Source organism: Felis catus, chromosome B1 (genome assembly GCF_018350175.1).
Source record: "Felis catus isolate Fca126 chromosome B1, F.catus_Fca126_mat1.0, whole genome shotgun sequence".
Classification (NCBI taxonomy): Eukaryota; Metazoa; Chordata; class Mammalia; order Carnivora; family Felidae; genus Felis; species Felis catus.
In genome coordinates this window covers 159,707,644-159,732,097 of record NC_058371.1, presented here as the reverse complement: position 1 = coordinate 159,732,097, position 24,454 = coordinate 159,707,644, and the positions used below count along the sequence as shown (strand labels likewise).

At 37.5% G+C, this 24,454-nt stretch overlaps 1 protein-coding gene across 1 annotated transcript; it reads left to right on the top strand.

The window, feature by feature from the left end:
* Nucleotides 1-429: 429 nt before the first annotated feature.
* On the top strand, nucleotides 430-18,598 carry ARL9 (ADP ribosylation factor like GTPase 9). Its single transcript, XM_045056332.1, has 4 exons — nucleotides 430-911; nucleotides 4,242-4,404; nucleotides 7,047-7,222; nucleotides 18,307-18,598. Exons 1-4 carry the CDS (start codon nucleotides 636-638, stop codon nucleotides 18,484-18,486), a joined length of 795 nt encoding a protein of 264 aa, XP_044912267.1. The 5' UTR covers nucleotides 430-635; the 3' UTR covers nucleotides 18,487-18,598.
* The last annotated feature ends 5,856 nt before the right edge of the window (nucleotides 18,599-24,454 follow it).

Here is a 24,454-nt window from a genome sequence, read left to right as displayed (position 1 = left end):
TGTAGTTAACAGGGGGCCGGGAAGATAAAAACTTGACTTTTCAGGCTTATGGTTACTGGCTTGGAGAGGCACGGAATCTGCTGGGACGCTGGTTCCCTTAAGCGATCTCCCGACGGGAGACACTTAGGCCTTAGGCCGGGCTACTCTGGAGTGGTGAGGTAGAGGTGAGACGCTGGAATCTGGGCCAGCTTTTCTGAGACACTGTGTCCCGGCATAAGGGAATCCTGCCATAGTGCGACCTGCCGAGGAAGTGTCGCGGATGGGATGGTAGGGTGGAGGCTTTTCCTATGCAGATGATCGGCCCCACGGGTCTCCCAACTCCCGTGGCTGGTCCTCCCCACTCCTCTGGGTTTAAAGCTCCCCCTAGCTTCCCGGCCATCTCCTCCCCTCCCCCAGCCCCTGGTTCGGCGAATCTGCTGCGCGGCGGACCCCGCTAGTGGGCGCGAGATGCCCGGCGGCAGCCTACGCGCCGGGAGACTGGCCCCGGCCGCACAGTGACCGCGGGTGTTGTCTACGCTGCGTGGACCTACGTCTCTACCCTGCGTCCGCCTCGGGGGCCACACCTGCCGGGATCCAGAACCCAGGCTCCAGCGCGCGGGCGCGCGGAAGGAGGGAAAGAAATTAGGACGGTGGAGATGGAGAGGGGGAAGGGGAAGAAGAAGGGGAAGGAGCCAGAGAAAGAAAAAATTCGGGAAAAAGGAAAGGAGGAGAAAGAGAAAAAGGAGGTGGAGAAGGAGAAAATTAAGGGAAAAGAAAAGAAGGGGAAAGAGACAGGGAAGGAGGAGAAAAATAAGTGTAGAGAGGAGGAAAAGAAAGAGCGGGAGACCGAGAAAGAGAAGGAACAACTTGAGGGAAAAGACAAAGAGAAGACGGATAACAACGCCTTGACGAAGCCCCCGCTGGAGCCTCTGGTAAGGGGCCGGTGCCTTGGACCCGCTCCCCAAGGCCATTATTGGCGGTCAGGCCCGAGCGCCGCTGGCTGTGTTACGTCCGAGGCCCCGACCGGCGGGAGGGAATCCGGTCTCCTTGGGCATTTTAATCTGTGGATGGGAGGGGGTGTGCCAAGCTTCGCCGGACCCATCGCTACCCCTTTTCCCCCGTCACCTGCCTCACCCTCACGGCTAACTAACCCTGCCGCTGCGCCCCACCCCTCTTTGGGTCTAGCGTTGAGGAAGAAGAGGTCCTGGTTGGTCTTCACGGGGCCGGAACAGCCCTTCTAGGGCCCCATCTCCGTCCAGCGCTCAGCACTGGCGCACCCGCCGCCTACAGCACAGAAACCAGACCCGAACCCTCGCTGCGCGCGGGCTCTCCAACCTAGTCCTTCCCGTTGAACACGTTCTTTGTCAGAAAGTGTAGGGTCCCTGAATTCGTGCAGGCTGTGTTTTAGGGCTAGACCTTCTCCGTGGTTACAATAAGAATTGTTTTCAAACTACTAGCGCCCAGAAGGGATGGTCACAAAGTTTTAACTGAGAGGTCTCAGAAACCAGGCGCTGCAATCACAAAAGAACAAATACCTATGATTCTACTTATATGAGGTACCTAGAGTGGTCAAAATCGTATAGAGTAGAACTGATGATTGCCTGGGGCTGAGGGCTGGGAGAGTGGAGAGCTAGTCATGACTACCGAGTTTGAGTTTTGCAAGATGAAGAGCATTATGAATGTAGTTAATACCACTGAATTGTATGCTTAATAATGGTTAAGATGGTAAATTTTATGTGAATTTTGCCACAGTTAAAAAATTGAGGGGGGGGGCGGGTAGGATAAAAAGGAAAAGCAAGCATTAAGCCCAGCTCAATGGACTTCTGTTCCTGGAGTTCCTGAACTCACAGGCGCTTTTCTGGTTCTAAACAATTTGAATTATTAACTGAGATTTGATCTCTGGTAAAACACAGACTATTATAGATCCAAATATAAAAGGAATGACTTTTGATAGGGAACAGAGGTGTTCAAAATCACAAATTGTGTCCGAATTCTTGGTTTACATTAATCCCAGCTTTCCTTAAGAGATTAGATAAACATGAGGAAGCATGTATTTTAGCATGCATTTTGCTAAAATAAGGTAAAATGTAAAGCATCAGTGACTGCTGAATTTCTAGAAAGGATGGGCTTAGGGACAGTGATGTGGTTGGAAAGAGTAGGGAACTGTTTTAATTTACACTTCCATAGGATCTCAGATACCATTAATTTAGTACCACTGAAAAAGAAAAAAAAAATGCTGCCAATCAAAACATGACATACCATGAATTGTAAAATCCTCATTTCAGAGATGTTAAAATGTGAGAGGGAAAAATGCATCTTGGAATTGATGAAATATGTTGGGGTAACATATTTGTGTTAGCATGGGGCCATTTGTGGAGGCAATAAGGGAGACACAATCCACACCCTACAGCCATTTATTCCTTACCATGACACTCCCAGAATGACACTATAACATTTAGATGCAGATGTGAGGCAACATGAATGAAGGTAGGAAATAACTATGGAAATACTATTTGCTATAAGAGCCATCAAGAATTAACTCCAAAAACATGTACTTCGTCTTCTTTTTTAAATTTTTAAAAATGTTTATTCATTTTTGAGAGAGACAGAGACAGAGCGTGAGTGGGGGAGGGGAAGAGAAAGAGGGAGTCACAGAATCCTAAACAGGCTCCCGACTCTGAGCGCAGAACCCTTGCCAGCTTGAACCCACAAACCGTGAGATCATGACCTGAGCAGAAGTTGGTCGCTCAACTGACTGAGCCACCCAGGTGCCCCAACATGTATTTGTCTAATTCTGGTATTCAGGAGACAGTTTTGATAAATCATGCTCTGTACAAGACCCTATTAGATCAGATCTTAAAACATCTTACTTTCACATAGATCTTATTTTTTAAAAAAAGAAAAATAGGAACAGTGAAAAAAATTCATTTTTCCAGAAACCCAGTCTAAATCTAATGTCAACATTTAGTATTTGAGTACAAATGTAAATGATTATTATTTCCAAACCAGTGCCATTGAAGACAATTACTGGTGTTTTTGTGCATGAGAAACTTCTTCAGCAGGCTGTTTGGGAAATAGAATTGAATTCCTATAAGCAATCTTGCAGTATTGTTGGTCATTTACTACTGATCACATTAAATTTTGCACCCTAATAGCCACTTTTATGAGCGCTCTTAACTTTGTCTTCATACCAGTCTGCAATGCTTGTCTCTCAGTCACTTGTCATAAAAATTTTTAAGGCTGGTATGTTGGTGGAATGCTTCTTTCTAAAGTTTGTGTCAAGTTCAACAGGTTTTAATGTCAGGTTTTAAAATAAATGTTTGTGATTGGAACCGGTTTTTTTTTTTAATTTTTTTTTAATGTTTATTTATTTTTGAGACAGAGAGAGACAAAGCATGAACGGGGGAGGGTCAGAGAGAGGGAGAGGGAGACACAGAATCTGAAACAGGCTCCAGGCTCTGAGCTGTCAGCACAGAGACGGATGCAGGGCTTGAACTCATGGACCGCGAGATCATGACCTGAGCCGAAGTCAGCCACTTAACCGACTGAGCCACCCAGGCACCCCTGGAACTGGTTTAACAATTTCTATAACCTTAGCCTTTTCATTTAATCATAATACTTGTCTTAAAGAGTATAAGAAGGGAACTTTGCTCTAAAGTCTTCTAATCTAGTGATCCAATTGGGAAAACAAAACAGATCCGTAATAAGAAAACTTAGATGCTTACTTGCTGAATGGCACAGTCAGTACATGAGCCATAGAGATCCCAAGATCTCAAACAGACTGAATTCTGGTGCAATCCCCAGTGGACATGAACTCAAGAAGCAAAATGAAGTGTGAAAATTGATCCTGTGATCTACGGCACTTCCTATAAATCCTGATCTACATAAAGTCTATATTTGATAGATTGACCAGGAGTTGGGGGATGGAAGGGTGTGGTGTGATTAATACCACATAACTAATAGCAGATTATAAAAAACAAACTGATTGGCACAGTTTGTTCTAGACATATTAATTTTTTTAAGTAAACTCTACACCCAGCGTGGGGCTTGAACTCACAACCCCAAGACTAAGAGTCCTGTCCTCTACCAACTGAGCTCAGCCGGGTTCCCCTAGATATATTAAATTTTTTGTGAAGTTTTGCTCTGGTTTACAGTTCCACAATTATCATCGGGTCCTACCACAGGCAGGCACACTGCCAGGAGCCAGGAAAACGAGGCCCTGGTCACATGGGTTTATTGTTTTGTCTTTTTTTTTTCCACAGGAAAAAAATAAGCAGATCCTTGTGTTGGGCCTGGACGGAGCAGGAAAGACCAGTGTTCTCCACTCTCTAGCTTTAAACAAAGTCCAGCACAGTGTGGCACCCACCCAGGGTTTCAATGCAGTATGCATCAACACTGAAGATAGACAAATGGAATTCCTAGAGAGTAAGCCCTCTTTCTTATTAGTAAACAGGAGAGGTTCATTTTGTTATACCTTAAGCCAGACATACTATTAGCAACATTGCATCTGTATGAAAAGTAACACTGGGTCAGATTTTCCTATACTTTTAGAATGCATATATAGTTTAATAGTGCAGTGGAGGGACAGGGGGAATCACTTTCTTTTCTTTTTATTTTCTCCATTTTACAGTGCTGGTATAAGAGGAAGCTGAAAGGAAAGCTATAGCACCCCCTCCTATAACAGCCTGTCTCCTCCCTTACTACCTCTAATAAACATGCAGTCTAGGCAAATAAAGTGTACTTCCTTCTCTGCAAATGCAACTATAAACAAGCCTTAAACCTCTTTTTGTAACCAGATGGCAGCCCAGAAGTCTCTACTCTAAAGTAATTCTGGAGTCACCGCTTCTCTAAATATTGCTGTTCCCCAAAGTTGCATAGATTCTCTTCTCTTTACACTCTCTCCTTGGATGATTTCATCCATCCTATTGGCCTTAAATATCATCCCTCTGCTAATGAATCCCAGATTTATCCATCCAGCCCAAACATATCCAGATGTCACCTGACCTTTCCACCTAGATATCTAATTGGCCTCTCAAACCTAAAATGGTCAAAACTAAGTGCTTGATTTATCTCCATATCTGTTCCTTTCCCTATAATCTACTGGTCAGTAAATGGCCCCTCACCTATCATGTTACTCAAGCCGGAAAACTAGGGGTCACCCTTGATTTCTCCTTATGCAGCCTCACCTCTAGTCCACAAATAAAACACTATGAATTTTTCTACCTCTAAAACGAATCCTGAATTCATCAGTTATATCCTTTCGTACTGCACCTATTTGAGTTGGAACCTATACTGTCTCTTACTTAGATTACTGCCATCACCTTTTTTATTTTTGCTTTCAGCCAGTTACAAAAAGAAAATGTGGGCCAAGAAATTGGTAAATGTGTAGGCAGATCTTTCAGCTAACAACATTATTAGGAATTGAGTTTTCAATTTATTAAGAAGCTATAGGAGAAATAATAACTTTAACCAAATATATAGCTAAGAAAATAGTCTCAAAGTATGAAACGTGAAAAGAAAGGAAGGAAGGGAGGAAAAGAGAGGAAGATTCCAACCAGGGGGAGAAAAGGACATACGCTACCATTGGAGTGAGGGACTTCAACATATTGTCAATTATTAATAGGATCAAAACTAGAAAAAATCAGAAAAGATACACAAAATTTGAACATAATCAACAAGTTTCATCCAATGGACAATATAAGATTGTCCAATTAGACAATTTTAGCTACATCCCAAATCTAAAATACATGTTCTTCTGAAATACTCATGGAACATTTACCGAAATTGACCACTTCATGGACCATACAGCAAGTCTTAACAAATTTTTCAGAGAAGGGGCATCATACAAACCATGTTCTTTGACTACATTGCAATTAAATTAGAAGTTAATAACCAAAAAGATAAAAATCCCCTATATAGATGAGATGTCATGACGTCACATACACAAAAAAAGAACAACCCAAATGTTCATTCATGCTTAAATTAAGTATGTTAAAACCACGTGAATAACTTAGAAGATTACAGAACATTCTTTTAAAAAATTAATAACACGAAATACTTTACAGAATTAGCCTAGCTCTATAAAAGGAAAACAAAAGAAAGGCAAATCAAGACCCTTTCCCAGTAGTATTTTAAATGTTTTTGTTAAATTCCTAAAACAGGGGTCTTCAAACTACTAACTTCTGTTGTAGTGTGGAAGCAGCCACAGACAATATGTGAACAAATCCACATGTCTGTGTTCTGATAAAGCTTTATTTGTAGGCACTGAAATCCAAATGTGATATAATGTTCATATTATGAAATTTTATTCTTTCTTTTTTTTTCCTGAAATTTAAAAGTGTAAAATCCATTCTTTCTTCATGGGCTATACAAAAATAGGCATTGGGCCAGATTTAAACTGTGGGCCATAGTTTGCCAACCTCTCTTCTAGGAGAAAAACAAAAACTAAGTTCACTCTCTATATATTATTATCATTACTAGTAAGTTTCTTCTGGAAAGAATCAGCAGAATGAAATAATCCAAAGGCATTTTTTTCTGAGGCAAATATTCCTTAATGTTCACAGGATCATATTAACTCTTAGTGCAATGTTAAGAGAGAAATTAGTTCTGGGATTTTGACAAAGGAAAAAGATTGTGCAAATGAGGCTGGCCAGTGAATTCAGTCCATCTAAAACTTATTTTAGAGGAAGGTGTGTTTTAACCCACCACCCTGAGTTATTTTAGTAGCCTACTCCCATTTTCTGAGTTTAACAGATAGGATGGCTGTGGCCCCTGGGGTCGCTATGTTTACGTATCGGAAGGCATCCTCTGTAGTATCTACTGTCTTTATGCTGATCCTTTATGTTCCAGAATGATTGAACCACTTGTGGAGGGTAAATATTCCCACCAACCATTTCCCTAGTAACAGCTCTCTGGTCATTCTCTGAATTGGGTACACTCTAACACAGTGGTGTTTTATCAAAACATCTGTCCAGTGTTTGGATATTATCTAAAAGTATCTTTTCTGGCACCTCAGTGGACACTTCTGCAATGTTTTTGGTGTCTTCTTTCTCCACTATTCTGTATAGTTGGCGGCAGTGAACCTTTCCGTTCCTATTGGGAAATGTACCTGTCCAGAGGATTGCTGCTGATCTTTGTGGTAGATTCAGCAGATCACAACAGATTACCTGAAGCCAAGAAACACCTTCATCAATTAATTGGAACAAACCCAATCCTTCCTCTGGTTGTGTTTGCAAACAAACAGGTAAAATTCTGTGCAAATATAAGTGGTATTCAATAGCTTTATTGTCAATGAAAAAAATAGAAATGTCTACTTTTAATAGCTAGATATTTAACAATATGCTGTATATTCAGTTTAGTTTATACTTATTAGATCTTCTGGATTATAAACTCCTTGAGAATAAAGACCATTATTCATCTTTGTGTCCCTCAGAATACTTAGTATACTGTACATAGTAGAAATTCAAAAAATATGTGTTGAATTTAATTTCAATAAACATTTACTGATGGTTGAATTGGTTTCAACAAAATATTTGAGGGACTACCATATATAAAGAAATAGTTTGTTTTAGATGAATTAACCTGACCTGAATTTATTTCTCACATATACATTGTAGATATTAAACTACCATGGAGAAATTGGAACCCGTGTATGGTGTCATTGGGAATGTAAAATGGTGCAGCCACTATAGAAAACAGTATGGCAGTTCCTTAAAAAATTAAAAATATAACACCCATATGATCCACCAATTCCACTTCTGAGTACATACTCAAAAGAATTGAAAGCGGGAACTCAAACAAATACTTGTACATCCATATTCACAGCAGAATTATTCACAATGCCAAAAGGTAGAAGCAAACCAAGTGTTTGTTCTTCCATGGATGAATGGATAAACAAAATGTGATATATACACACAATGGGATATCATTCAGCATTAAAACAGGAAATTCTGGTACATTTTATTACATGGATGACCCTTGAGGACAATGTGGTAAATGAAAGAAGCCAGTCACAAAACAACAAACACTGTGTGATTCCACTTTTACGAGGTACCTAGAGTAGTTAAATTCATAGACACAGATAGTAGATTAGAGGTTACTAGGGAATGGGAGGAAAGGAGATGGTGGAGTTATTGTTTAATGGACACAGGTTTATATTGATGATGGTTGCCTTGAGTTGGGGGAGGGAGAAATGGGGAGTTATTGTGCTGTGAGTAGAGAGTTTCAGTTTTGCAAAGTGAAAAGACTTCTGGAGATGGATTGTTGAACAAAATGTGACTGTACTGAAGTGTACACTTAAAAATGGTTAAAATGGTAAATTTTGTTATGTGTATTTTACCATAATAAAATTAGTTTTAAAAAATTGAACATCTATAGCATTATAATACTAAAGCCCCTCTCTCAATTGCTAAGGTTGCCAATCATTAGAGAACTTGATCCTCCCACTGCTTCTAAGGGCGAATGTTTATGAAAGTAAACTAAGTAATTACAAATGATGACCTAAAGTAGGAGCCTATGTTACAGTCCAGTGTAGAAGCTACTTCAGAATTTTTTTTTTTTTGAGAGAGAGAGAGAGGGAAAGAGAGAGAGAGAGAGAGAGAGAGAGAGAGAGAGAGAGAGAGAGAGAGAGAATGCATGTAGCAGGGGCAGAGAGAGAGGAAGAGAGAGAAAATGGGCATTTGGGTTATTTCCAATTTTTTATTGGTATTTAAAGTGCTACAGTGAATCTCAATGTATGTGTTTCCTTATAGATACATATCAACATTTCTCTAGTGCATATACTTTAAAGAGGAATTGCTGGTTTTTCAGATTTGTACATACTCAGTTTTCCTAGATCTTACTTACCAAGTTGTTTTTCCCAAAGATACTGCACCAATTTATCCTTCCACCAACGGAATATGACAGTTTTTGCAGCTACATATCCCTCTCAGTACTTGGTATTGTCAAACTTTTTCATTTTTACCAATCTGATGGGGCTGAAATTTTATCCCGTTATTCTAATTTGCATTTCCTTAGTTACTAGTGAGCTTGAACATCTTTTCAGATGTGCATTGGTTATTAGTTTCAAATTCGTTTCATTCTTTGAAGCTAATTTCTACGTCTGTGAATTGTCTTTTAATATCTTTTCACAAATTCCTATTAGGGTGTTCATCTTTTCCTATTTGAGTTGTAGAAATCTTTCATATCTTTTGAGAAAATAATCCTTTGTTACTTCTGTGCATTACAAATATCTTCTCCAGCAACCTGCTGGCTATTATTTTACTTTGCTTATGATTCTCTTTTTTATACATAGCTTTCCATTTATTTTTTAAACCACCACATTAAAAAATTGTTATTTTAATTCTAGTATAGTTAATAGTGTTATATTACTTTCAGGTGTATAATGTAGCGATTCAGTAGTTCTATATGTTACTCAGTGCTCATCAAGATAAGTATACTCTTTAATCCCCTTCACCTATTTCACCCATCCCCCCACCCATCCACCTCCCCTCTAGTAACTGTTCTCTATAGTTAAGAGTCTGGTTTTTGGTATGTCTCTTTTTCTTTCCTTTGTTTCTTCCATATCTTAAATTCCACATATGAGTGAAACATATGGTATTTTTCTTTCTCTGACTGGCTTATTTTACTTAGCATTATGCTCTCTAGATCCATCCATGTTTCTGCAAATGGCAAGATTTCATTCTTTTTATGGCTAAATAGTAATAACAATGATAATAATAATAATAATAATAATAATAATAATAATAATAAATACACACACACACACACCCAATGGAATATTCTTTATGCCACATCTTCTTTAGCCTGTCATCTATTGATGGACACTTGAGTTGCTTTCATAGTTTTACAATTGTAAATAATACTGCAGTAAACACAGGGGTAATTGGTATTTTTATATTTTGGTGGGAAATTACCCAGTAGTGTGATTACTGGATTATAGGGTAGTTCTTTTTTTTTTTTTTTGTAAGTAAACTCTATACCCAGTGTGGGGACCAAACTCTCGACCTTGAGATCAAGAGTCGCATGCTCTACTGACTGAGCCAGCTAGACGTGCCAGGGTAGTTCTATTTTTATTCTTTTGAGGAACCTCCATACTATTTTCTACAGTGGCTGCACCAGTTTGCATCCCCACCAACAGTGCATGAGGGTTCCTTTTTCTCCACATCTTCGCTAACACTTGTTATTTCTTGTGGTTTTGATTTTAGCCATTCTGACAGGTGTGAGGTAATATTGTGGTTTTGATTTGCATTTGCCTGATGGTGAGTAGTGTTGAGCATCTTTTCATGTGTCTTTTGGCCATATGTATGTCTTCTTTGGAGAAATGTCTGTTCACGTGTTCTGCCCATTTTTTAATTGTAATATTTGTTTTTCTTGGTGTTGAGTTGCATAAGTTTTTTTTATATATTTTGGATACTAACCCTTTATCAGATATGTTACTTCTCCCATTCAGTAGGTTGTCTTTTATTTTTGTTGCTTGTTTAGTTTTTTTTAGTTTTCGTTTGTTTTTAGCTTTCAGGGAATTTTTGGTTTTTGTTTGGTTTTTGGTTTTTGGATTGTTTTGTTTGTTTTGTTTGTTTGTTTGTTTGTTTGTTTTGCTGTGCAGAAGCTTTTTATTTTCATGTAGTCCCAACAGTTTATTTTTGCTTTTGTTTCCCTTGCCTCAGCAGAAATATCTAGAAAGATGTTGCTACAGCCAATGTCAGAGATATTATTGCCTGTGCTCTCTTCTAGGATTTTTATGGTTTCAGGTCTCACATTTAGGTCCTTAATCCATTTTGAGTTTGTTTTTGTGTGTTGTTTAAGAAAATGGTCCAGTTTCATTCTTTTGCATGTTGCTGTCCAGTTTTCCCAACACCATTTGTTGAAGACACTTTTTCCCATTGCATATCCTTGCCTTTTTTGTCTTAGATGGATTAACCATATAATTGTGCGTTTGTTTCTGGGTTTTCTAACTCTGTTCTATTGATCTCTGTTTTTGTGCCAGTACCATACTGTTTTGATTACTACAGTTTTGTAGTATAACTTGATGTCTGGAATTGTGCTGCCTCTACTTTGGTTTTTCTTTTTCAAGATGGCTTTGGCTATATGGGGTCTTTTGTGGTTACATACACATTTTAGGATTGTCTTGTCTAGCTCTGTGAAAAATGCTGGTGGTATATGATAGGGATTGCATTAAATGTGTAGATTGCTTTGAGTAGTATAGATATTTTAACAATATGTGTTTTTCTAATACATGAGCATGGGATGTCCTTCCATTTCATTGTGTTGTCTTCAGTTTCTTTCATCAATGTTTTATAGTCTTCTTTTTTAAAAAATTTTTTTTAAATGTTTTTATTTATTTTTGAGACAGAGAGAGACAGAGCATGAACAGAGGAAGGGCAGAGAGAGAGGGAGACACAGAATCCGAAGCAGGCTCCAGGTTCTGAGCTGTCAGCACAGAGCCTGACACGGGGCTCAAACTCACGGACTGTGAGATCATGACCTGAGCTGAAGTTGGACGCTTAACTGACTGAGCCACCCAGGTGCCCCAATGTTTTATAGTTTTCAGAGTACTGGTCTTTTACCTCCTTGGTTAGGTTTATTCCCAGGTATTTTATTATTTTTGGTGCAATTGTAAATGGAATTGTTTCCTTAATTTCACTTTCTGCTGCTTCATTATTAGTGTCTAAGAAATGCAACAGATTTCTGTACATTGACTTTGTATCCTGTGACTTTACTGAACTCATTTATCAGTTCTAGCCGTTTTTTGGTGGAGTCTTTTGGGTTTTCTATGTATAGTATCATGTCATCTGCAAACAGTGAAAGCTTTACTTCTTCCTTACCAATTTGGATGCCTTTTATTTCTTTTTCCTGGATGATTGCTGTGGCTAGGACTTCCAGTACTATAGAATGAACATCCCTGTCTTATTCCTTTTTTCCCCCAAGATTTATTTATTTATTTGTTTGTTTTGGGGGGGGGCACAAGTGAGCGAGGAGCAGAGAGAGAGAGAGGGAGAAAGAGAGAGAGAGAAGCAGGGTTCACCTGAAGCGGGGCTTGTGCTCACCCAAACTGGGGCTCAAGTTCACCCGAATCGGGGCTCAAGCTTACCTGATGGGGAGCTCGTGCTCACCCGAAGTGGCACTCAAATTCGCAAATCGTGAGATCATGACCTGAGCCCACGTCAGATGTTTAACTGACTGAGCCATCTAGGTGCCCCATCCTTGTCTTATTCCTGACCTTAAGGGAGAAGCTCTCAGTTTTTTCCCATTGAGTATGATGTTAGCTGTGGGTTTTTCATATGATTATATGGCCTTTATTATGTTGAGGTATGTTCTCTCTAAAACTACTTTGTGGAGGGAGCGGGGGTTATCATGAATGGATGTTGCACTTTGTCCACTGCTTTTTCTGCATCTACTGAAATGATTACATGGTTTTTATCCTTTCTCTTATTGCTGTGATGTATCACATTGATTGATTTTGCAAATATTGAACCACTCTTGCATCCCAGGAATAAATCCTACTTGATTATGGTGAATAATTTTTTTAATATATTATTGGATTCGGTTTGCTAATATTTTGTTGCAGATTTTTGCATCTATGTTCATCAGAGATATTGGCTTGTAGTTCTCCTTTTTGTGGTGTCTTGCTCTGGTTTTGGTATTGGGTAATGCTGGCCTTATAGAATGAATTTGGAAGTTTTTCTTCCTCTTCTATTTTCTGAAATAGTTCAAGAAAAACAGATATTAACTCTTCTTTAAATGTTTGGTAGAATTCACCTGCAAAGACTTCTAGTCCTGGACTTTTGTTTGTTGGGAGTTTTTTGATTATTGATTTGATTTTAATTACTGGAAATTGGTCTGTTCAAACTTTATTTTTCTTTCGGATTCAGTTTTGGGAGGTTATATGTTTCTAGGAATTTATCCATTTCTTGTAGGTTGTCCAATTTGTTGGCATACAATTTTTAATTATATTCTTTTATAATAATTTGTATTTCTGTGGTATTGGTTGATATTTTTCCTGTTTTGTTTCTGATTTTGCTCCTTTGAGTGCTCTCTCTCTCTATTTATTTTTTATTTTTTGATGAACCCAGCTAGAGGTTTATCAATTTTGTCGATCTTTTCAAAAAATCAGCTCCTAGTTTCATTGATCTGTTCTGTTGGTTTTTTTTTTTGTTTTTTTGGTTTTTTTTTTTTTAGTTTCTATATCATTTATTTCTGCTCTAATCTTTATTACTGCCTTCCTTCTGCTGGTTTGAGGTTTTGTTTCATCTTCTTTTTGTAGCTCTTTTAGGTATATTGTTAAGTTGTTTATCTGGGAATTTTCTTGCTTCTTGAGGTAGACTTGTATTACTATAAACTTCCCTCTTAAAACCACTTTTGCTGTATCCCAAAGATTTTGGACTATTGTGGTTTTGTTTTCATTTTTCTCCATGTAATTTTTATTCCTTGGTTGACCTGTTCATTGTTTATTAGCATGTTATTTATCCTCCATGTATTTGTGCTCTTTCCAGTTTTTTTCTTATGGTTCATTTCTAGTTTCATAGTGTTGTGGTCAGAAAAGATGCATGGTTTAAGTTCAGTCTTTTTGTATTTGTTGAGATTTGTTTTGTGGGTTGATATGTAATCTGTTCTGGAGAATGTTCCATGTGCACTTGAAAAGGATGTGTATTCTGCTGTTTTAGGATGGAATTTTCTGAATATATCTGTTAAATCCATCTAGTCTAGTGTGTCATTCAAAGCCAGTGTTTCCTTGTTGCTTTTCTATTTGGATCATCTGTCCATTGATGTAAGTGGGGTGTTAAAGTCCCCTTATTATTATATTACTACTGATTATCTCTTTATGTTTGTTATTAACTGTTTTATGTATTTGGGTATTTCATGTTGGGTGCATAAATATTTACAATTGTTATATCTTCTTGTTGGATTGTCCCCTTTATTATTACGTCATGTCCTTCTTTGTCTCTTGTTACAGTCTTTGGACACCTGTGTGGTTCAGTCAGTTAAGCATCCAACTTTTGATTTTGGCTCAGGTTATGATCTCACGGTTTTTGAGTTCAAGCCACGGTTTGGGCTCCACACTGACAACGCGGAGCATGCTTGGGATTCTCTCTCTCCCCTCTCTCTCTGCCCCTCCCCACCCTCTCTCTTTCAAACTAAATAAATAAACTTAAAAAAATTCTTTATGAAGTCTACAGTAAGTAGATGTAAGTATTGCTACCTCAGCTTTCTTTTGACATCCATATGCATGATAAATATTTCTCCATCCCTTCACTTTTCAGTATGCAACTGTCTTTAGGTCTAAAATGAGCCTCTTTTTAAAATTTTTAAAGTAAGCTCTACATCCAATGTGGGGCTTGAACTCATGACCCCAAAATCAAGAGTCATGTGCTCTACTGACAGAGCCAGCCAGGCACCCCTGAAATGAATCTCTTGTAGCCAGTATATATATGGGTCTTGTTTTTTAATCTATTCCATCATTCTGTATCTTTTGATCAGAGCATTTAGTTCATGCTAATTATTGATAGGTTTGTATTTATTGCCATTTTGTTACTTGTTTTGTGGTTGTTTTTGTAGCTCTTCTCTGATCCTTTCCTCTGTTGTTCTTTTCTCTCACGGTTTGCTGGCTTTCTTTAGTGATATATTTGCATTTCTTTTTCTTTAATTTTTGCATATCTATTATTGATTTTTGATTTGTGGTTACCATTATGTTATATATAATACCTACATATAGCATTCTGTATAATAAGTTGATGGTCACTTAAGTTTGAAACCATTCTTTACTCTTCTCCCCACATTTTAGGTATATGGTACCATACCTTACATCCTTTTATTTTTTTTATTCCTTGACTGATTTTTACATATATACTTATTTGTATTGCTTTTGTGCTTCCTACTTTTCTTACTGTTACTTACGGTCTTTTCACTTAAATAGAGTCTCCTTTAACATTTCTTTTAGGACTGGTTCAGTGGTCATGAACTGTTTTAGCTTTTTTTATCGGAGAAACTCTTTACCTCTCCTATTCTAAATGGTAGCCTTGCTGGATAGAATATTCTTGGCTGCAGATTTTTTTCCTTTTAGCCCTTTGAATATATCATGCCGCTCCCTTCTGGCCTGCAAAGTCTCTGCAGAAAAATCTGATAGCCTTATGGGATTTCCTTGTATGTAACTGTCTTCTTTTCTTCTGCTGCTTTTATTTTTTCTTAATGTTTATTTGTTTATGAGAGAGAGAGGAGAGAGAGAGAGCATGTAAGCAGGGGAGGGGCAGAGAGAGAGGGAAACAGAGAATCCCAAGCAGGCTCCACACTGTCAGCGCAAAGTCCATTGCAGGGTTCAAACACATGAACCATGAGATCATGACCCGAGCTGAAATCAACAGTTAGACATTCAACCAACTGAGCCACCTAGGCACCTCTTTCTTGCTGCTTTTAAAATTCTCTTTACCACTACTTTTTGCCATATTTATTACTATGTTTCTTGATGTGGACCTCCTTGGGTTGATTTCATTGAGGGATCTCTGTGCCTCTTGGATCTGAATATCTGTTTTCTTGCCTAGATTAAGGAGGTTTTCAGCTATTATTTCTTTGAATAAGTTTTCTGTCCCCTCTTCTCTCTGTTCTTTTGGGATCCCCATAATGTGAATATTATTACCCTTGATGGAGCCACTGAGCTCCCTACATCTGTTTTCATTTTGCATATATTTTTCTCACCTGTATAGCTTTCCATTTCAAATAGTCTATTTTATCAATGCTTTCCTTTGTGGTTTGTATCTCTTATCTTCGTCAAATTGAATAAACAGAGCCATTTTTAAACAGTCAAATTTATAACTTTTACTGGGGCTTAGTAATGAAAGATTTGGATATTTGAGTTAAGTTTTGGATATTAAGGCATCTTTGGTTTAGTTTAAGGCATTTTTGTTGATATTCCTTTGCCAAGGTAGTCTATGCTTTTAGATGACTCATTGGTTCAAGTTATTATATAAGGATTTTTAAAAAGTCATCTTACTATTTTTACTTTTTGAGTGATGGCCTCTATTCTATTAATGCACAGTTATGCAAGTATGGAATAAACCTGGGGTTTATCCCTGATGTGCTTTTTGTTTTTAACATATGGTGACTTTTATTTTATTTATTATTGTTTAAGTTTATTTATTATTTTTTTAAGTAAACTCTATGTCCAACGTGGGGGCTCAAACTTATGACCCCAAGATCAAGAGTTGCATGCTCTACTGACTGAGCCCTATCTCTGATGTGCTTTTATCATTACAAGGAGCTCCTCTTTTTATCCAACACTCTCCTCATATATATTCTTCCTCTCCAATTCTGTCAGTGAATTTATTAACTTAAGACATTGTCCACATGTTACTGGATCCATTAACACTGTTTAAAAAGTCACTGCGGGATCTAAAACTAAATGAATTCTGGTTTCAGGCAGGCACTATATTGGGGTGACCAACATTTAGAAATGTAATAAATTCCAGCCAGATACTACCAGAAACATTTTTCTAGATATGTCTCCTGAGGCAAGGCAAACAAAAGCCAAAATAAACTATTGGGACTACACCAGAATAAAAAAGAACCCATCAACACAGCAAAGGAATCCATCAACAAAATGAAAAGGTAAATACTGATTGGGAAAAGGTATTTGCAAATGATATATTTGATGAGGACTTTATATCCAAAATATATAAAGAACTTACACAATTCAACACACACAAAAAACAAATAATGCAATGAAAACATAAGCAAAAGACATGAACAGACATTTCTCTGAAGAAGACATACAAATAGCCAACAGACCCATGAAAATATGCTCAACATCACTCATAATCAAGGGAATACAAATCAAAATCACACTGAGATATCATCTCACATCTGGCAGAATGACTAGAACCAAAACTGTAAGAAATAATAAGTGTTGGTCAGGGTGTGGAGAAAAAAGGACCCTTGTGCACTGTTGGCAGGAAAATAAATTGGTGAGAACACTGTGGAAACAGTATGGCAGGTCCAGGTTATCAAAAAATTAAAAACAGAAATACCATATGATCCAGGATTCCACTATGAGTGTTTACCCAAAGAGAACTTAAACACTTAAATGGGTGATGGGTATTAAGGAGGACACTTGTTATGATGAGCACTGGGTGTTATATATATAAGTGATAAATCACTAAATTGTACTCCTGAAACCAATATTACACTATATGTTAACTAACTAGAATGTAAATAAAAGTTTGAAAAATAAATAATAAGAAATAAAACTAAAACACCAATTTGAAAAGGTATATGCAGCATTATTTACAATAATCAAGATATGGAAGCAACCTAAGTGTCCATCTGTAGGTAAACAAGTAAAGAAGATGTAGTATATACATACATATTTTGGAATATTACCATAAAAAAAGAATGAGATCTTGCCATTTGTGACAATAGGGATGACCTAGAGGGCATTATGCTAAGTGAAATGAGTCAGACAGAGAAAGAAGAATACCATATGATTTCATTTACATGCAGAATATAGCAACAAAAGAACAAATACAAAAAGCAGAAATAGACCCATAAATACAAGGAGATGGGCAAAAAGGAATGAAGGGGAATAGGAGGTACAGGTTTTCAGTTACAGAATAAATAAGCCACAGTGATGAAAGATACAGCACAGGGAATGTAATTAATGGTATTGTAATAGCATTGTATGGTGACAGGTGGTAGCTACACTTGTGAGCATTGAATAACACGTTGAGTTGTCAAATTACTATGTTGTACACCTAAAACTAGTGTAACATTGTGTGTCAACTATACCTCAATAAAAAAAATAAAATAATTCATCCTATTGAATATAATTTTGGGCAAATAAAAAAGAAATGGAAAAAAAACAAAAAAAAAGCAGATTGACTGCAGTGCTTAGAAAACTGATTAAGATGTTATAAAGGCTTAACTTCATTCCAAAAATTTTTTTTGATGATAGCTCATAAATACTGGTATAATCCTGCTACCTGTTTTTTTTTTTCTTTTCTTTTCTTTTCTTTTCTTTTCTTTTCTTTTCTTTTCTTTTCTTTTCCTTTCTTTCTTTTTTAAGTAATCGCTATATCCAGTGTGGGGCTTGAACTCATGACCCCAGGATCAAGAGTTGCATGCTCTACCAACTAAGCCAGGCAGGCACCCCATTGCTGGTATAATGCTGATTAAAATCTTTATATTCGGACAACCACTGAAGTCATAATAATGGGGTCACAATATCCTCCACATTAAAATGGAGGTGGGATCATTGAGAGCAATGAGAGTAATACATTTTTCTATCCAAAAGGATTGCAAAATAACTAGCTTTTTCCTTTCCTTTTTCTATTCGGGATGAAGGATCTTGAAACAGCCTATCGTATTACAGATATCCACGAAGCTTTGGCATTGTCTGAGGTGGGAAATGACAGGAAGATGTTCTTGTTTGGAACACAAGTGACTGAAAATGGCTCAGAAATACCCTCCGTCATGCAAGATGCCAAAGACTTGATTGCACACCTGGCTGCAGATATGCAGTGACCGAGCCTGGGCCCACTGTGCAGCTCTCAATCTAAATGTTACCAAGGAGTGTTAAGTGACAGGTTTGAAGCCACAGGTTTCCACTGTCGAATAAAAAATAAGCCACTTCCTATTTTCTCAGTGTGTGACATATATACAAAGATAATGTTAATTGATTAAGAGTCTCTCTGTGTTTAGATTTTGAACTTTAAAAATATTGGTAAAATAATATATTTGGGGGATTTGGATTTTTCCTCAACAAAATTAAAGTGAACATTAGTGAGCATTCAAACCATTTGTGGTTTTTCAATGACATGAGATTTATATGAAAATATTTTAATAAACTTCCTCTTTTCAAGGAAAAATCTAGGTGTCTTTTTTTTAAGTAGATTAACACTGTAAGGAAAGAAATGTCAGGATAGGGCAGTAAGAAAAGTAAGCACTATCAAATTACATGGAAATATAAATTAACAGCATTCAGAAAGATTTAGGAAATGCTTCTCTTTTAGGAGCCTGATATACTAGATGATGAACACTGTGAAGATTTTATTTCTATTTTATTATTTTTTAAGTTTATTTATTCATTTTGAGAGAGAATCCCAAGCAGGTTCTGCATGCTGTCAGTGCAGAACCTGACATCGAACTCCATCTCACAAACTGTGAGATCATGACCTGAGCTGAAACCAAGAGTTGGACACCCAGGTGCCCCAGAATTTGATTTTTAAATACTGGACGTTTTGCTTTTATATATAGGTAAGCTTTCTTCACCAGAAATATTTTGCAATAACTCTGTTTACCTACAAACATGATAAAAACCCAACTTTTGACTATAGTGTCTTGTCTTGATTTAACAAACAAAAAGATTTCAGTTTCCAGTCAGCATGTAAGAAGCTCAGAAGCCACCATTCCATTCTAACAATGAGTGAAAAGCTAAACACACTGACAAATCAAAAACTCTTCTAGGATCCATTAGAGAGATGAGGATACAGGGCAAATTGCTGCCCTTGAGATTGGAGAAACTGGTATGAGAATACAGAGAATAATAATTTATTGGAGCAGAGACTCATGAGTGGAAACTACCTGTGAGAACCAGTGCCAGGGTGGGAAAACCAGAACTATAACTGACAAATTGCCGGAGGCTCAGATGGACTGAGAGTTAAAAATTCAGGGTATCCAGTCATAGTGGGGTCCCTACAATTTTGTGACATTTATCTCCAGGAGCTTGATGAGATTCCCACAGCAAATATCAGAGAAAAATCTCCCAGTGCTTCCAGCGGAGGGAAAAAGGAACCACTTTAAAATGTACCAAAACACTCTATTTTTATGAATAAGGCCTGCCCTCAAGGGAAACTAGTTAACCAGACCCTAACCTCTGGAGTATTATCAAACCCTAACCTCAGGAAGAGAAATACTCTACTCCAGCCCATTCTAGCCATCTTGTCCCACATAAACAAAGAAAAAAACAAAGACACACATGTGAAATTCACAGTCCAGAGGCACAGGCTAACTAAAAGACTGAGACCAATCATAGGACTATAGAACACTTCTCCTCCCCCCGCCCCCAACTCACCACCACATCATTAAAGGTCTGTTTATAGCAGTTTCTTTTACTTAATTCATTATGCCTGCATATCAAGGAAAAATTACAAGACATACTATAAGGCAAAAAATACAGAAGAGACATCAACCATATTCAGCATCAGAACCACACTCAGATATGGCAGAGATGTTGAGATTATCAGAACAGGAATTTAAAACAATTATGACTAATGTGATTAATGTGCTAAGAGTACTAATAGCATACAAAATCAGATTGGCTACGTAAGCAGAGATGAAAATTTTAAGAACCAACGAGAAATCCTAGAGATTAAAATAAAAACAACTACTGTAACTGAAATGAAGAATGTCTTTGAAGAGCTTATAAGTAGACTAGACACAGCTGAGCAAAGAATCTCTTGAATTTGAGGATATTTCAGTAGAAACCTCCAAAAATGAAAAGAAAAAAAAAGACAAAGAAAAAAACAGAATATCCAGGTACTGTAGGAAAACTATAGAAGATGTAAAATGCATGTAATGGGAGTACCAGAAGGAGAAAAAAAAAAAAAGGAGAAACATTTGAAACAATAATGACCATGAGGATTTCCTGAATTAATGTTAGACAACAAACCACAGATCCCAGAAGCTCAAAGAACATAAATGCAAAAACACACACACACACACACACAAAACAGCAAGAAAACAAAACCTACACATAGGCATATCATTTTTAAACTGCAGAGAATTAAAGATAAGAAAAAAATTCTGAAAAAAGCCAGAGGGGTAAAAAACCACCTTACCTATAGCTGAACAAAGATAAAAATTACATCCAACTTCTCCTCAGAAATCATGCAAGTAAGAAGAGAGTGAAGTGACTATTTAAAGTGTTGAGAGGAAAAACACACCAACCTAGAATTCTGTACTCTGTGAAATTATCCTTCTAAAGTAAAGGAGAAAGACTTTCTCAGATGAATAAAAATCAAGGGAATTTGTTGCCAGTAGACCTGCCTTGCAAGAAATGTTAAAAGAAATTCTTTAGGGACACCTGGGTGGCTCAGTAAGTTGAGTGTCCAATTCTTGATTTCAGCTGAGGTCATGATCTCACGGTCAACTCTCTACAAAGATATCACAAGTAATATGTATGCACTTAACAACAGTGTATCAAAATCCATGAGGCAAAAACTTACAGAATTTCAAGGAAAACAATAGATGACTCTACTATTATAGTTGGAAACTTCAAAACCCTCTATCAGAAATAGACAGATCCAGCAGACAGAAAACCAATGAGGACACAGTTGATATAATGGATATCTTTTTGAAAAAAAAATTTTTTTAATCTTTATTTATTTTTGAGAGAGAGACAGAGTGTGAGCAGGGAAGGAACAGAGAGAGAAGGACACACGGAATCCAAAGCAGGCTCCAGCCCTGAGCTGTCAGCACAGAGCCGGACGCCGGGCTCGAACTCACAAACTGTGAGATCATGAACTGAGCCGAAGTCAGGCCCTCAATGAACTGAGCCACCCAGGTGCCCCAATATAATGGATATCTTTAGACTACTTCATCCAACAAAAGCAGCATACACATTCTTCTCAAGCTCACATGGAATATTCACCAAGGTAAACCACATTGTGGGCCATAAGTCACGCTTTAACAAACTTAAAAAAAATAAAAACCTTACAATATCTAGTGTCAGATCACAACGGAATTAAGCTAGAAATCAGTAATAGGAAGATAGCTGAAAAATCCCCACATACTTGGAGATTAAACAACACACTTCTAAATAACACGTGGGTCAAAGAAGAATTCTCAAGAGAAATTTTAAAGTACTTTAAACTAAATGAAAATGAAAAAACAAATTATCAAAACTAGTGGGATGCAGCAAAAGTAGTACTTGGAGTTTTATTGCATTGGATGTATATATTAGAAAAGAAGAAAGATCTAACATTAATCATCTAAGTGTAAAATGCAAAACTATAAAACTCCTGGGCAAGGGAAACAAAAGCAAAAATGAACTATTGGGACCTCATCAAAATAAAAAGCTTCTGCACAGTGAAGGAAACAATCAGCAAAACTACAAGGCAACTGACAGAATGGGAGAAGATATTTACAAATGACATATCAAATAAAAGGCTAGTATCCAAAATCTATAAACAACTTACCAAACTCGACACCCAAAAAAACAAATAATCCAGTGAAGAAATGGGCAAAAGACAGGAATAGACACTTCTCCAAAGAAGACATCCAGATGGCCAACCGACACATGAAAAAACGCTCAACATCACTCATCATCAGAGAAATACAAATCAAAACCACAATGAGATACCACCTCACACCTGTCAGAATGGCTAACATTAACACCTCAGGCAACAACAGATGTTGCCGAGGATGCGGAGAAAGAGGATCTCTTTTGCACTGCTGGTGGGAATGCAAGCTGGTGTAGCCACTCTGGAAAACAGTATGGAGGTTCCTCAAAAAATTAAAAATAGAACTACCCTACAACCCAGCAATGCACTACTAGGTATTTATCCAAGGGATACAGGTATGCTATTTCAAAGGGACACATGCACCCCCATGTTTATAGCAGCACTATCAACAATAGCCAAAGTATGGAAAGAGCCCAAATGTCCGTCGATGGATGAATGGATAAAGAAGAGGTGGTATATATATACAATGGAGTATTACTCGGCAATCAAAAAGAATGAAATCTTGTCATTTGCAACTATGTGGATGGAACTAGAGGGTATTATGCTAAGCGAAATTAGTCAGAAAAAGACAAATATCATATGACTTCACTCATATGAGGACTTTAAGACACAGAACAAATGAACATAAGGGAAGGGAAGCAAAAATAATATAAAAAATTTTACAGGGAGAAGGAAAAAACATAAGAGACTCTTAATTATGGAGAACAAACAGAAGGTTACTGGAGGGGTTGTGGGAGGGGGGATGGGCTAAATGGGTAAGGGGCATTAAGGAATCTACTCCTGAAATCGTTGTTGCACTATATGCTAACTAACTTGGATGTAAATTAAAAACTAAATAAATTATTAAAAAAAACTCACACACACACACACACACACACACACACACACACACACACACACTATAAAACTCCTAGAAAATAACATAGGAGAAAACCTAGATGACCTTGGGTATGGTGATGAGTTTTCAGATACAATACCAAAGGCACAATCCATGAAAAAAAAGAATTGATAAGCTGGACTTCCTTAAAATTAAAGCTTTCTGCTTTGCCAGCAACACTATCAAGACAAGCCACAGACTGGGAGAAAATATTTGCAAAATAAATATCTGGTAAAGGACTCTTATCCAAAATATATAAAGAACTCTTAAGACTGAACAATAACAACACAAACAACCCAACTGAAAAATGGGCCAAAGACCCAACTGAAAAATGGGCCAAAGACCTAAACAGGCACTTTGCCAAAAAAAGATTTACAGATGGCAAATTAGCATATGAAAAGATGCTCCACGTCATACATCATAAGGGAAATGCAAGTTAAAACACCTGTCAGAATGGCCAAAATCCAGACCAGTGCCACCACTAAATGCTGGTGGGAATATGGAGTAACAGGAAATCTCACTTATTGTCGGTGGGAATACAAAATGGTACAGCCATTTTGGAAGACAGTTTGAGAGTGTTAAATATATTCTTACCACATGATTGCACTCCTTGGCATCTACCCAAAGGAGATGAGAATTTATGTTCCCACAAATACTTTCTATGGATGTTTATACCAGCTTTTTTCACAATTACCAAAACTTGGAAGCAACCAAAATGTCCTTCAGTAGATGAATGGATAAATAAACTATGATACATCCAGACAATGGAATATTAATCAGTGCTAAAAGGAAATGAGCTATCTAGTTATGAAAAGACACTGAGGAAACTTAAATGCATATTACTAAGTGAAAGATGATAATCTGAAAGGACTACATACTGTATGATTCCAACCAAATGACATTCTGGAAAAAGCAAAACTGTGGAGACAGTAAGATCAGTGGTTGCCAGGGGCTAGATGGGTGGGGGAAGAATGAATGGGTGGAGAGCACAGAGGACTTTTAGGACAGTGAAACTGTGTGTGATACTATAATGATGAATACTTGTATTATACACCTGTCCAAACTCATGGAATACACAACAGCAAGAATGAAGTCTAATATAAACTATGGACTTTGGGTGATAACGATGTGTCAATGTAGGTTTGTCGATGGAAACAAAATGTCCCACTCTGGTGGAGGATATTGATAATGAGGGAGGCTATGAGTGAATGGGGGATATACAGGGATTCTCTCTATGTTCTGCTCAACTTTTCTGTGAACCTAAAACTGCTTTAAAAATAGTCTATATCACTCTTACAGAAAGATGAAGAGGACCAACGTGATACTGGTGGAGGAATTTACTTCCTCGCTTCAGGAACTGAAGGGAGAGAGC

Excerpts from the sequence above, each read along its gene's own strand:
- ARL9 (XM_045056332.1), top strand. The coding sequence starts at position 636 with ATGGAGAGGGGGAAGGGGAAGAAGAAGGGGAAGGAGCCAGAGAAAGAA. Across the intron at positions 912-4,241 it reads AGCCCCCGCTGGAGCCTCTG|GAAAAAAATAAGCAGATCCT; the intron begins GTAAGGGGCCGG and ends TTTTTTCCACAG. Across the intron at positions 4,405-7,046 it reads ACAAATGGAATTCCTAGAGA|TTGGCGGCAGTGAACCTTTC; the intron begins GTAAGCCCTCTT and ends TATTCTGTATAG.